The sequence below is a fragment of the Camelus bactrianus genome, chromosome 17 (genome assembly GCF_048773025.1).
Source record: "Camelus bactrianus isolate YW-2024 breed Bactrian camel chromosome 17, ASM4877302v1, whole genome shotgun sequence".
Classification (NCBI taxonomy): Eukaryota; Metazoa; Chordata; class Mammalia; order Artiodactyla; family Camelidae; genus Camelus; species Camelus bactrianus.
In genome coordinates, this window is record NC_133555.1 from 2,006,073 (window position 1) to 2,019,072 (window position 13,000).

The 13,000-nt window shown below is 59.6% G+C and overlaps 1 protein-coding gene across 11 annotated transcripts in view; it reads right to left on the minus strand.

Annotated features, from left to right (window-relative positions):
• Nucleotides 1–2,811: 2,811 nt before the first annotated feature.
• The window catches only part of IQSEC1 (IQ motif and Sec7 domain ArfGEF 1), a 103,156-nt gene continuing 92,967 nt past the window's right edge, over nt 2,812–13,000 (minus strand). For 3 of the 11 annotated variants that reach the window (XM_074344235.1, XM_074344234.1, XM_074344236.1), the window contains exons 13-14: nt 8,161–8,210; nt 5,850–6,938 (exon numbers count right to left, since the gene is read on the minus strand). In XM_074344235.1, the coding sequence (XP_074200336.1) occupies nt 6,381–6,938; nt 8,161–8,210 (608 nt within the window). In that variant the 3' untranslated portion in view covers nt 5,850–6,380. Of the gene's footprint in view, nt 5,503–5,849; nt 6,939–7,056; nt 7,236–8,160; nt 8,211–13,000 lie in introns of those variants that run through there. The other 8 variants (XM_074344238.1, XR_012499800.1, XM_074344242.1 and 5 more) reach the window with 8 other exon arrangements.

The following is a 13,000-nucleotide window of genomic DNA, read 5'->3' on the forward strand; positions in this document are numbered from 1 at the left end:
AGTAAAGTCAGTCAGACAAAGGCAAATGCCATACGGTATCACTTACACGTGGAATCTAAAAAAAATGATACAAAGGAACTTTTTACCAAACAGAAAGCAACTCAGACATAGAAAACAAACTTATGGTTACCAGGGGGGAAAGGGGGCGGGAAGGGATAAATTGGAAGTTTGAGATTTGCAGATATGAACTACTATGTAGAAAATAGATGAACAAGGTTTTCTGTATAGCACAGGGAACTATACTCAATATATTGCAGTAATGAAAAAGCTATGAAAATGAATATATGTATATGTGTGACTGAAACATTATGCTGCACACCAGAAACTGACACATTATAAACGGACTATACTTCAATTAAAATAAAAAAAGCCTCCAGCCACCACCCAGGTTACTCCTTGAACTACCAGGGAACCAGCCGGACCCAACCTCTCCCGGCCTCTGGCCCACGCCACTCGCCTAGGTCCCTGATCTCAGCGTGAGCCACCAAAGCGTGTAGTGCACTTCAGCACTAAGCTCCTTCTCCGAGCTGTGGTTCTCATCTCTTCGTTCAACAAACACGGAAGTCCTACTCTGTGCCACGTGTTGAGATCACGGGTCTGTGCAAGGACCGCCACTGCCCTGACCTTGTGACACAGATGGCCACGGAACGATGGCACCACGGTAACCACGCGGCCGTGTCTCAGAGGGGGAAGTGCGGGGGCTGACATGTGATGAAGGAAATGGAAGCTAAGTCAACAAAGGTGCAAAGGTGGGCATCCCCCGTGGGGGTGGGGGTCACACCCGCACAGGCCCCGGGGCAGGGGGAGCACGGCTTGTCCCAGCACCTGCAGGGCCAGTGCGGCTGGAATGAAAGGGGACAGTGGGGGTCAAGGAGGGGCCGGGGTCAGGCCACGCAGGCCTCCCGCAGGCCATGTCAGGGTTTTGTGTTATTTTATGTTTAATCACAAGGACAACAGGAAGCCATCAGCGTAGCAGGTAGCACCTTAAAAAGATTCCTCTGGGGCCAGTGGAGAATGCAGTTGAGGGACGCATCGCGGAGGCCAGGAGCCCATGTACTGAGCTCTAGTCCAGGGAGAGACAGATGACGGCCTGAAGGAGGGTGAGATGTGAAGGTAAATGGGCAGACTCAAGGTAAAAACCAAAAGAGCCTGGTGACAGAACAGGTTTGGAGACTTAGGGAGAGGACAGGTGTCCTGAACAACCAAGTTCTCACTCACACCCCTGGTGGGGATGCTGTTCACCAACCAGGGGGCACCGTGGGGACCCCAGGTCCACGTGTGATTAAGAATTTGGTCCTGGAGAGAGTTTGAGATGCTGCTGAAAAGTCCAAGGGATACGGGCGTTCGGGGCAAAGGTCTAGCTGGAGACTCACCTGTGGGGATTTGTACGGGAACGTGGAGAGGCGGCGGCGGCTGTGGCCTTGAGCGACGCTGCCCAGAAGCAGCAAGAAAGGGCTTTCTGCGGTCCCGAGGCCAGCACTTCACGGCTCCACCGGGAGACACGAGCCTGCAACGGAGACAGCGGAGGCTTCCCGGGAGAGGAAGGGGAGCTGCGATCCAAGGAGCCACAGGTGTCCGGAGGGGACGTGTGAGCAGTGCGGAGGCTGCTGAGTCACGTGGGAGGAGGGTGACCTGTGCCTGGAGGGCCAGGGAGCAGGACCGCTCCTGCAGAAGTCTCACTGGTCCCGTGGGTCCCCAGCTAGACTTCTCAGTGTCGGGAGTAGCAGAGGGCTCAGCAAACAGCTGTCCCTCAAGTCCTGATGCTGATGACGACTTACACACCCTGAGACCGGCCAGCGGTTCTGCCGTGACCCCCTCCCAGTTCCAACCACCAATTCATTTTCAGATGCGTTTTGACCAGACCAGCCCCGTGCCGGTCACTGGACACAGAGGAGGGGGTTGGATACGCCCTGTGCCCCCCAGGAGCTCGCAGTCTGGTTGGGGAGCCAAAGACAAAACCCAGAGAAGGGGGGCACTGAGGCGCTGGCTCAGAAGCCCAGCCACACGGAGCAGCAGGCGGGGGGCGGCCCTGTGCGTGGTGGCATCAGGGCAGAAGCGGACCTGAGCACTTTGGGGCATTCCAGCCACCGGCTCCGCCCTCCCAGAGGCCCTGATGGCTGCGGAGAGGGACGGCCACCCAGCTGCAGAAACCTGAGGGCATCTTCCAACTGGAATTCACTTCTCTACAAACGGTGGGCCACAGGGGACTTTTGCCACTGACATTAACCTTTTTTATTTCCTGCAAGTGAGACTTACTAGTTTTACTTCATTGTATGATTATGTACTGAAACTTTTAGGGGTGGTCTGTGCAACTTAATTTGATTTGACTCAAGGGCAGGAGAAAAGAGTGCTCTCACAGAACTCCCACCTCCGTGGAGTTCACCCTCCTGCTCACCTGACACATGGGAAAACGGGCAGCTCTGACCTCGTAAACCCATCTCCCTGCGAGCACCCGGGGACTCGGCCACCGGGTGTTTCTTGCCCTGTAAGTCAGTCCCATCCACCTCAGCCCTTCACAGGCTCCATCTCCTCTCCCTAAACTCAGTGGAAGCACAGGCAGTGTGCTTTTGTGCACATTGCACTGAGAGCTGCAAGAAACGATAAACACCCTTGACGTCGTCTGCCGGTGCCCGCGCCACGGGGTGTGCCTCTGCCGTAAGCCTTCCATCAGCACCCTCAAATTAACGTCCGTCCAGTGTCTTCCGGGAAGGCCGGAGCCCACAGCCGTCACGGTGAGGACCGGGCAAGCCTGTCATCTGTGTCTGAGCAGCAGGGAGACAGCTGGACCTCCCAGAAAAAGGAAGGACTCGAGAGTTTTAAAGGATTTATTTGATTTCTCCACATGATCACAGCTATGGTTTTACATCGATAGAGTCTGTTACTACCCACAAACAAAATGCATATTAAAAACAAAAGCACTCTTTTCCTGCGCGGGTGCCGGGCTTCCTGGGAGCGGCGTGCCCCTGGGAGCCCTTGAACAGCCTGCATTCGAGACCTGGTTCCAACCCTGTAAAGCGACTGGAAGGCGGAGGGCAGCGCCCTGCCCGGGAGGGGCCGGTCCTGCCCGGGACCCCAGCGTGACCATGACCGCAGGCAGGTCCCGCTCACGTGCGAGGGGCCCGAGTGACGCAGCCCCTCCCACGGCCCCCCGTTCCCCACCCCCACATCTCGCCGACTCCTGCAACCTGCTTCCTGGATTTGTGTTGTTGTGTTTAAAATACTTACAAAGTCACTCACATTTCAGGCAGGAAGGGTGATGGTATCTTACAAGGAACCGTGAGGTGCATGCTCCCCGGTACAGACAGCTTCGCACGGTGCCGAGTCAGCGCCGAGGGTCGTGTTGACGTGTCTGCTGTCTGTTCAGCTCAGCTTAAAGGAAACCGAGAGGCCTCCACGGCATGCAGTGCGAGGTGGGAAAGTCGCTCTACACTGGACAACTGAAGACATTTTTTAAGCAAGATGTACACATCATATTAGGATGAACTTTATTTTTACATTGTTGTACAATCCATTCGTAAACTTAAAAAAAATACAAAGACATGATTTAATTGTTGTTCCAGAAAAGATTTTTGTGATGCTACCGGCTGCTTCCTCTAAGGGTCTCCTGCTGAAATCGTCTGTGAGTGAGAAGAAAGCCCCAGGTGTGTCCTGCCAGTAAGAAAGGACGGCACACAGCCCGGGGGGGGGGGGGCTCAGCCTCCTCCTCCAACCCCGGGGGGCGAACCGCGGGAGGCCACAGTGGCGACCCTGGGACGGGCAAGGATCGAGGGAGAAGAACCCTGTGAAAGCTACACGGGGGCACCGGCTTCCCAGACAAGACTGGGGCAGCGTGGCCCCAGCCTCCTCGGCAGAATGGTGGGCCTTCTGGAAACACGTGTCCCACATTAAGTTTGTAAACAAAACAGGTAGAATGGTGACACCTCACTGACCTGAAGCCAACACAGTACTGAAGGTGGGAACACGGGGAGAAATACTCCGCTTCCCGGCCCTGTGGGCCTGGCTGAGCCCCGGGACATGCTGACGACAGTTCAGAGGGGGAGGCTCTGAATGGCCCACGGAGAGGGGGCACCCCTGCCCCCTGCCGGCTCTGTCCCCCCTGGGATGTGTTTCCGTCAATGACTGCCCTACGGAGAGAGCGACCCAGTGCCAAGCAGCCTGCATCTTTTCTGGAACAACGTAGGGTTTACAGTTAAAGCCTACGATTGGTACACAGGTGAAGAAAAGCCGACATATTTAATATGTTAGCACTTTACTTCAACTATTTGTCAACAGTAACACTGATATAGTTTGCAAACACACGACACAGAGAGCGTGGCCTCACGCACTGACGCCGGAGGACATGCAGTGCAATTCGCCTTTTCCTCGTTAGGGCAACACCCTTGAAACCGCAGGGCAGAGAACGCCTCGGGGAGCCGGACTCCAGAGGGACACCCTGGAGTCTAGGGGTCGGTGGAACGGGCGCGGCGGGGGGCGAATCAGACACGCCCACACCTGGCCTCCCTCCTGTCCCTGAGCAGATGCCCGGAGAGAAGCAGGGCCGGGCGGGAGAGACGGGCGGGCAGGCGAGAGTCACTCTTCTTGCAAGAGAACAACAGGAGAACAGGCTAAGCTCTGGCCCGCTGTGCTCACTGCGGAGGTTAACAAAGTGCTCGGTTTGCAGACTTGCTGGTACGGTGACCTCGATGATGCAGCAAAGGGGAGGGTGGGGGTGGGCAGAGCCCCGCCGCCAACAGGGTGGGCTCCCCGCAGTCGTCCCGCCGCCGTCCACGGGGCCCCGCGGGCGCTGCTCGGGTCCCATGGCTTAGGAGCACAGCACGGGCGGCTGCAGTGGCTCGAAAGGCTGAAACTACAAAGCACGGCCCTGGGTGACTCGGGCGCAGACCCGGGGGAGCTGAGGGCGTCACCACAACACGGAAGCGACAAGAGCACAGCTGAGTCACGTGATGCCCCGGCAGGGCCCGGACCGAGACGGCGGGCGGCGGCGGGGCTGCGCCGGGCCGGGCCGGGCGCTCGGAGGCCGGGGTCGGAGGGGCGGCGGTGATGACACGGGGGTGTGCTAGCACATGGCCACATGGAGTCACGATGATCACGGCCACCACTCAGAAAACACAGCGGGAAACACACACACCGCCCTGGGTCGCTAAACGCTACATCGGCCTTCAGGTCCGGGAGCGGCTCCTGGCGGGGACACGGCCGGGCGTCTGCCCGGGAGGTTGGAAGGGGATGAGGAAGCTATGGCGCTGGGGAGACGAGGATGAGTTGGTCGTTGCCATGTTGGAGATGAACACTTCTGCCGTGTATGGGTGCCCCTCTCAGAGGCCTCTGAGTGAGTGTGCACTGACTCAAATGCATATAAAAGAAATATGGGTCATGGAAATTCACAGTTATTGCAGCCATTAAAGTGTCTAAGTCTGGGTAGCCAGCAGTCTGAGACAACCAGTCCTGAGCTAGCTGTCCCAAGTTGCTGCTGTAGAGTCTACTGCAGTTTGTCTATTTGCTTACCTGAAATAACAGAGCGGTTATAATACTGATTACTTGTGATAGTATTCTGTTAATAAAATAAGGATTTATACAAAGCAATATCGGACTTTTAAAACAGTTCGGTGCTATGTTACTTGGCACAGTTAGTAATGAGCGCATCAAGACCTCAGCCAGTCCTGGGGGACTTCTTTTTATGAAAATATGGAAGCATCTGAATCTGCCCTAGCGTTTAAGGTTTCGGTCTGCTCTCACACGCGTCTAAGGTGCCGCCTTCCTATCAGGTGAGTGGAGCTCCTCAGGAGTCTATATTGCTAATTCGTGGACTGAGACGCTTGCCTTTCACACACAAATGCTACCTATACAGTATATATATATATGTATATTTATATATTTATATATTTATATTATATAAAGTTTACTTACGGATTTTCATCAACCATATCAGGTCTACTTAACTTTTGCCCATTGTCAATAAAAGAGCAATAATGCAGCAAGTTTTGGGGGTTTTGTTTGGTTCTGTCTCTGGTTTTTTGTGTCTTGCTTCTTCTCTTCCTAGGCTGGGTTCTCATGTGCATGTACAGTGAGGAAGCAGACAGCTGTGGGCCTCGGGGGGGCGGGGGGGGAGCTCAACGTCTGCTTGGCCGACGGCACCGATTCAAGGCTGATGGTGGCCGAGGTCCCCCCGGGTCGAGGCGGAGGGAGCCCGGGGCGCCACCGCTCAGTCACACCAGGGGCTGTCCCTACAACAGCAGCCCCGGGCTCAGGGGCCTCCGTCCAGGCCGGGGAAGCAGAGGGGAGAGGTGGGAACAGAAAGTGCCCTGGGTCTGGTCTGGGGCGGCCGCCCTCGGGCGCGCCTCTGTGTGGTGTGCACAGGGGTCTGGGACCCCTGCCCGGGCTGTCTACACAATTGTGCTGATGCCACTGGGTTTGACCTTGCTGCTGGTGGGGGGCGGCGGGGCGGGGGGCTGCCCGTGGTGGTGTGCCACGTGGCCCACATGGCCTGGGTGGCTGGCGTGGGCCGAGGGCAGCGGCGGGTGGACGTGTGCGTGGGCCCCGTAGGAGGGGTGCCCCCCGTGGGGGCCGTGGTGGTACTGGTGTGCGTGCTGAATGTGCTGGGGGGGGTGGTAGTGGTGGTGGTGGTGGTAGGGGGGCGGGTTCTGCTGCAGGTAGCAGCACTGGCTGTGGTGCCCGTGCACCTGGGCCTGCAGAGGGCCCTCCGCGGGCCCCGGGGGGTGGCCGGCCGCGGGGTGCTGCGGGTGGGGAAGGCCCGGCGGGTGGGGGGGTGGCTGGGGAGGGGCCGAGGACAGGTGGGCCTGGGGAGGGGGCTTTCCTCTCTTACTCCCAAATAAGGAGCCCAGGAGGGAGGATGAGTTGGGCATGGTCTGCTGTGGGCGAGGTGGACACTCTCGGGTTGATGTGGCTCTCCGGCGCATGTGAGGACTGCTAATGATGGACCCCTAAAAAGGAAATTCATAGAAACCAAAATTAAAAGAGCTTAAAGCACTTACGTCAGAATGATTTTTTTTAAATGTAAAAAAAAAGTTCACCCACTGACTAAGCTTTAGTTCAACTTACTGGCCGCAGAGGCCGGGGCTGGGTGAGGCTGGACTCAGGTGCCACCTCCTCACGCTACCCTGCAGGTCAGCTGGGGGGGCCCTGAGGGGAACCTTTGGGGGGGAGCGGGGGGTACCCCCTTTGCAGTCGGCAGCAGCGGCAGTTCAAGGTCGACTCCTGCTCTCGGCCTGACAAGCACCCTGTGGTGGAAGGCAGCCTGAGCTTTCAGACCAGAACCGTCTGTTTGGGGGTGTCTGTGAGTGGCGGCGTGTGCTGAGTGGGGTGGAGTGGGCCATGTGCAGGGGAGGGAGCCTGTTCCTGCTGAAATTGTCCCTATGCTCTCCATGGTCCTCTCAGCGGGTCTGCAGGCGTGTGCTCTGCCTGTGCGGGTCCCGAGGTTTCTGGGGAGCAATGAGAGGGACAGGAGGGCCTGGGGAAGCCCTGTCCTGGGGCGGGGCGTGGGGTGGGGGCCTGCCTAGGCATTTCGCTGCAGCCACCTACTGCAGACCAAACACGGAGAAAGGAGGAAACAAAAAGACCTGCAAGCTGAGGTTAAGATGTGAACAGGAATAGAGAGATGGCGGGAGAATGAATGAAATCTCATGAAATCCACACTGAATGTCTCTTTCACGGCTCTCCTCCCCCAGCTAGCTGAGCAATTCCCTGGCGCCCTGGCTGCAGACACACAGCAATCGAAACTCCAGGAAGGAAGCGATGGGGATGGCGGAGCATGGAAGTCCAGAGATGGGCAGGACCCCGACAGCGAGGGTTGGGGTGGAGGGTGCCCAGCGGGCCGCCTCCTACCAGGAGCAGGGCCTCGGGCGGGGGGCGGGGAAAGTGCCGGGAAGCAGGGGAGGTTAACCATGCTCGGGACCACGGGGACGGGGTTAAGCGGAGACTAAAACACGACATCCAGAACCACCCCCGCCGTTCCAGCCCAGACAAGCGGTGAGGGGCGCGGGGCACTGCAGGCGGCTCTAGGCGGGCGGCATGCACGCGCGGACGAGGCGGGCGGGGGCGGGGCTGCGCCTCGGTGCGGGAGGGGGAGGGGGCAAAAAAGGACAACAGGGCTCAACCGAGGACGGGGAGGCACACGACAGCCGGCCGACGGGGCTTCCTACTTACTTCCACATTGCTCTCTAGCGATCCCGCACTGCTGCGACGCCCTCGCTTCCCTGCCCAGAACATGCAATACCAGAGGTTAGACGCGCCGCCTGCCTGCCCGGCCCCGCGTCGCCGCCGCCGCCGCCTGGCGCCCGGGAAGCCGGTGGCAGGGCAGTAACGATTAAAAAGACAACGGTGTTTATAAAGAACAAAAAAAAAGAAAATTAAAAAAAAAAGATCTTTTCTACCAGCCCGACTTTATACCCCTCTCCTGGACCCGGAGCCGGCGGGGAGGGGCCTCCGCGCGAGCGGCAGGGGCAGGCGCTGGAGGGCCGCCGGCCGACCGCGCGGAGGAGAGGGGCGGGGGCGGCTCCTCCAGCAGCTAAAACGTGCGGGCGCGGTCCTGCCCGGCCCTGACCTTCGGTGGATTTCACAGACGTATGCGTGAACATACGGGAGCGCACACACACACACCTGCCTCCTCCCTGCAGGTGGGACGGGCGGTTAGAAGACTAACCTCCGTGCCCTCCCACTCCTGGTGGAGCGGAGGTGCCAGCGCCTCTGGGCTGAGTGTCTGGTTTGTGCAGTGTCTCGCCAGGGGTGGGGGCTGCTGGGAGGACTTCCTCCCAGCCCAGGGCCTGGAGTCCTGCGTCCCCTCTGTGGGCACCACCCCCATCTGTGAACCCTCACTGCCAGTGCCTCTGTCCCAGCACCTGGCATGCAGCAGGCCCTTGGGACGTGATGGCTGAGTCTTCCTCTTGGTTCTGGATACCCAGGGTCTGCCCTGGCCTCCACAGCTGCTCCGGAAGACTCCTCCAAGGATTTCTGCAGGACACCGATGCCACTGGTAACAACAGTGCCCAGGCTTGGTGGTCTGGTCTCCAGCCAGGTCTCCAGGAACGCGGACAGGAGGAGGAGCAAAGGGGGGTCTCCAGGGTGTTATGCAGTGTGCAGCCCTGGCCAAGGCCCACTGCAACGCAGGACAGGAGTCCTCTGTCCATGCCTGGGAGGAGAGGGAGGCTCTGGCCGATGGATGGACTGGCTCAATTCCCACAGTGGGCAGGGTTCACAGTGGGTCTGCCCGTTCGCCTCTGCATCTGGAAATCTTGGCCACGCTGCCTTCTGAGCTGGACCCAGGCCAGGCCCAGGAGCCTGGAAGATGATAGGGCAGGCCTGGGCAGGCTGGTGGAGAGGGTGTGTCTATGGATCCTTCGGGCCTCACAGTGGCACCTGAGTGTGCCTGGGATGGGGCCTCGGGCCTGGGCACACACCAGCAGGCTCTGGGGAGGTCTGCTGCCTTTGCTTTGCCTGCTGACCCTGGACCTGAGTTTCTGCTGGGAGCCTGGGGTCCAGGGACGGCCATGCTGGACGCTGGCGTGTGTGGGGCGGCCTCAGGGCCCATTCAGGACGGGCCCATGCAGACAAGGCTGCTGAGGACCACAGAGTGTCGAGCAGGACCCAGCCCTCAGTCCCAGCTGAAGGTGACCTTTTCTTCCTGCCTCTGTCCCAAACACAGGCGCCCAGGGACGGGAGCGGGATTAGAGCCCCGCCTCTGCAGCCGGGGTCGACCCGGCCGGCACTCCGTTGACTACTTGCCTCAGTTTCCACACCGGTGAAACAGGCATACCCCCGACTCCCCTGGGGGCTGAGCTCAGAGCTCTGCTGTCCTTGGGGTTTCTAACTCAGCTCTCTGGCTCCTCTAAGGCTGGAGGGGCTCCTCTGACCGACTAAGGACCAGGGACGCAGGGAGACAGCCTGCCCCACTGGTGCCAGCAGCACCCTCCAGCCAGCCTGCTTCTTCCAACAGGACTGGGCCAGGCCTGGAGCAGGGTGTGGGGGCTTCATGCCTGTCGACCTGGAGGTGAATAGGGCCTCCTCCTCCCCTACGTGGGCCGAGGCTCAAGAGAACTTTAACTTAGATGCCCTTGAGTGAGGCTGAGTTTCTTAGAATTCATCTTTTCAACTTCTCAGGTCAGCAGGAGACATGGGGGGGGGGTCCCTGCAGGAGCCTCTGTACTCCACTCCCAGGCACATGTGCAGACCCCTGCCCAAGACAGACCCACAAGCAGGCATGTGCACACCATCTACCGATGGAGGCAGAGGCACTGGAGCAGTGGCTCACGCTCACGCACCAGCCCTCGTCTGCACTGTTTCCTGGTACCCCCCAACCTGGGTCCTGCACTAGCCTCGGGTGAGCCCTGCCCCGCCCCAGCCAGGAACTCCCCTGGAGCCACGGCTGGCACTTCCCCTAGCGTGTGTGGACACGGCTCCCAGCAGGGCTCTTCACAGCCCTCCTGGCTTCTCAGCATTGGGTCAGGACGCAGGCAGGGCTCTGCCCAGTGGTCACGCTCTGTGGCCCTCAGCGGTGCTCAGTGATGACAGCCACCCACACTGGGCCAGGCCGCGCTCCAAATGCTTCACGTGCATGGACCCTCACAGAGCTCCATGGAGGGAAGTGCTGGTTCCACCCGCACCTGGAGAACCCGAGGCCCAGGGGTGTAACCTGGCCAGGGCCCTGTCGCCACAGAACAGCAGGCAGAGGGAGTTCTCACTGTGTGACCCCAGAATTGGTGTCCTGCACGGCTCTCTGCTGGGCTCGGCTTGGGTGGTCGTCCCCCAGGAGAGGCAGCCCCTGGCCGTTACACGAGCAGAGTGCCAGTCCTGAGGCAGCAGGCGCAGCTTTGGAAACTGACTGCCAGGAGTCTCCAGGTTCCCCCCGACAGGCGCAGGACACGGCAGGTCTCCAGCCCTGCCCCGGGCAATGACGGTGTAGACACATCTTGCTGGCGTGGGGAGACAGGCCCTTTCCGTGGGGACTGGTGTTGAGCAGCTCGGCTGGGGAGGGCAGGGGGACTTCAGGGGCCCATGTGCAGCGTCCAGCACGACTTGCCCAATCTGGGGCAGGGGTTAAGGCCCAGCCACACCTGTGTCCACAGTCTCTGCAGGTCCTTGATCTCAAGCAGGAAGGGCTCTGGTGCCACTGGAACGAGCCAGGGCCCCAGCTGGAGGAAGACCACATGGAGAGACACCGGGCGAGGCCACGCAGCTCAGAGGGAGCTGCGGCTGGAGGCCAGGCCCCTCCCTCCACCTCTCGGAATGTCTGCTACCCGAGTCCTCCTGGCCATCAAGCCACGACTGCCTCCTGGGTCCCCGAGGTTCACATCCGGGCAGCTGCTCTGGGAGGCGCTGGGCGCCACTTCCCGAGGGGAGAGGCTGTCCCTGAGCCTTGTCTCTTCTCAGCAAGCTCATCCCAGCCAGGGCATGGTGGGCGCAGTGGTGGGGGTGACGCTACCTCCAGCGCACTTCGGCCTGACCTGGCCAGGGCACGCAGCACATGTCTCCGTCCGGCATCTCCCAGAAGGCAGCCGACGTTGGCCGGCCTTCCTCTGCAGATCACGGGGGCCTGTCCCAGGCTGGGGCCTTGGCGGTTGTGGGGACTCAGTCGCCCACCTCACCCCGCCTCCCACCTTCAGGTACGGGGGGCTGTCTCCTGGGGATTCTTCTCGCTGTGGCTCAGGACCATGGGAAGACTCACTCTCGGTTCAGAATCCCGAAAGGAAAATGACAATTATGGCAATAGATGGAAATCAGGCTCACCTCAGAGCTGCACTCCTCCCATGGCCATGTACCTGGGCACACGGCTCTGTCTGGCCCCCAAACAGGGAGTGAACTGGTGAGGCCCTGACCAGCAGGAGCCAGAGTGGCCATGGCTGGCTACGCGACAGCCACCACCACCTGAGGGGGCTGGACAGAGCCAGAGGGGTCAGAGCCTGCCCACTGCACAAACCCTAACACGGGCCCCAGGCCCCCAGCCTGCAGAGGCCCCGAGCAGTCCAGGTTCATTTAGCTGGGTTTAAGGAGGAACAGGAAAACCAGTCATTCTCAACCACGGGCAATTTGGCCAACCAGGGGTGGTTTTGCCCCCCTAGAGGGCACCCAAGAATTTGGGGGGGACATAAAAGATTGTCACGACCGGCGGGTGTTACTGGCATCCAGCGGGTAGAGACCAGGGCTGCTGCTAACCACCCCGCACCGGGCGGCCCCATAGCAAGGAGTCATCTGGCACAAAGTGCCATCGGTACCGGGGTTGAGAAGCCCTGGGTTAACTCTCATGCTGGCAATGGAATTCTGACTTTTACTATGGAAAAAAAAAATGACAAGGCAAAAACAGAAGAGAAAAATACAAATCAAAAAGAAAAAAACAAAAAACAAAAAAACAAAACACAAAGAAACAAATATCTGGGAAATGAATAAGCTGTAAGGGGGCAGAACTGCTGGGGCAGGGACGGGCCAGAGACACGAGCAGGCTCTCCGAGGGGCCCAGAGCTGGCCACACGCGATGCCTGAGGCAGGGTGGGGTGAGCGAGCCCCTGGAGAGGAGGGGGCCGACCTCGGCCTGTGAGGGCCTTCCCCAGCAAACCGGGGGGTCTTGCCAGGCTCTGGGGCTGGGACACCTGGGGCCTCGGGGCAGGAGCCTAGGGAGTAGACCGGGAGTCTACGGTGCCAGTGCCCACGTGCCCAGCTCTCTCCACTCCACCGCAGCCCCTGAGCCTCCTCCCTGGAGAAGCTGCCTGCCTAGACAACCTAGTGGGAAGCTAAGGGGCTGCCGGGGTGCACCCCTCACCCCACGGCTCTGTGATGGCACCAGCAGGCAAAGCAGGCTGGCACAGCGCTCACCTCCCTCCCTTCCCCTGCCCCAGCAGAAGCTCCCTTGACGCTCCAGGCACTCCAGGCTCACCCCTGCCCCACCCCCACCCTGGAAATTTGGGCAGCTCCAGGGGTGCTGCTTGCTTGAGGGTTAAGAGGCTGGCAGCAAATGAAACACACAGAAACAAAGAAACAACAACAAAAATCACAGTTT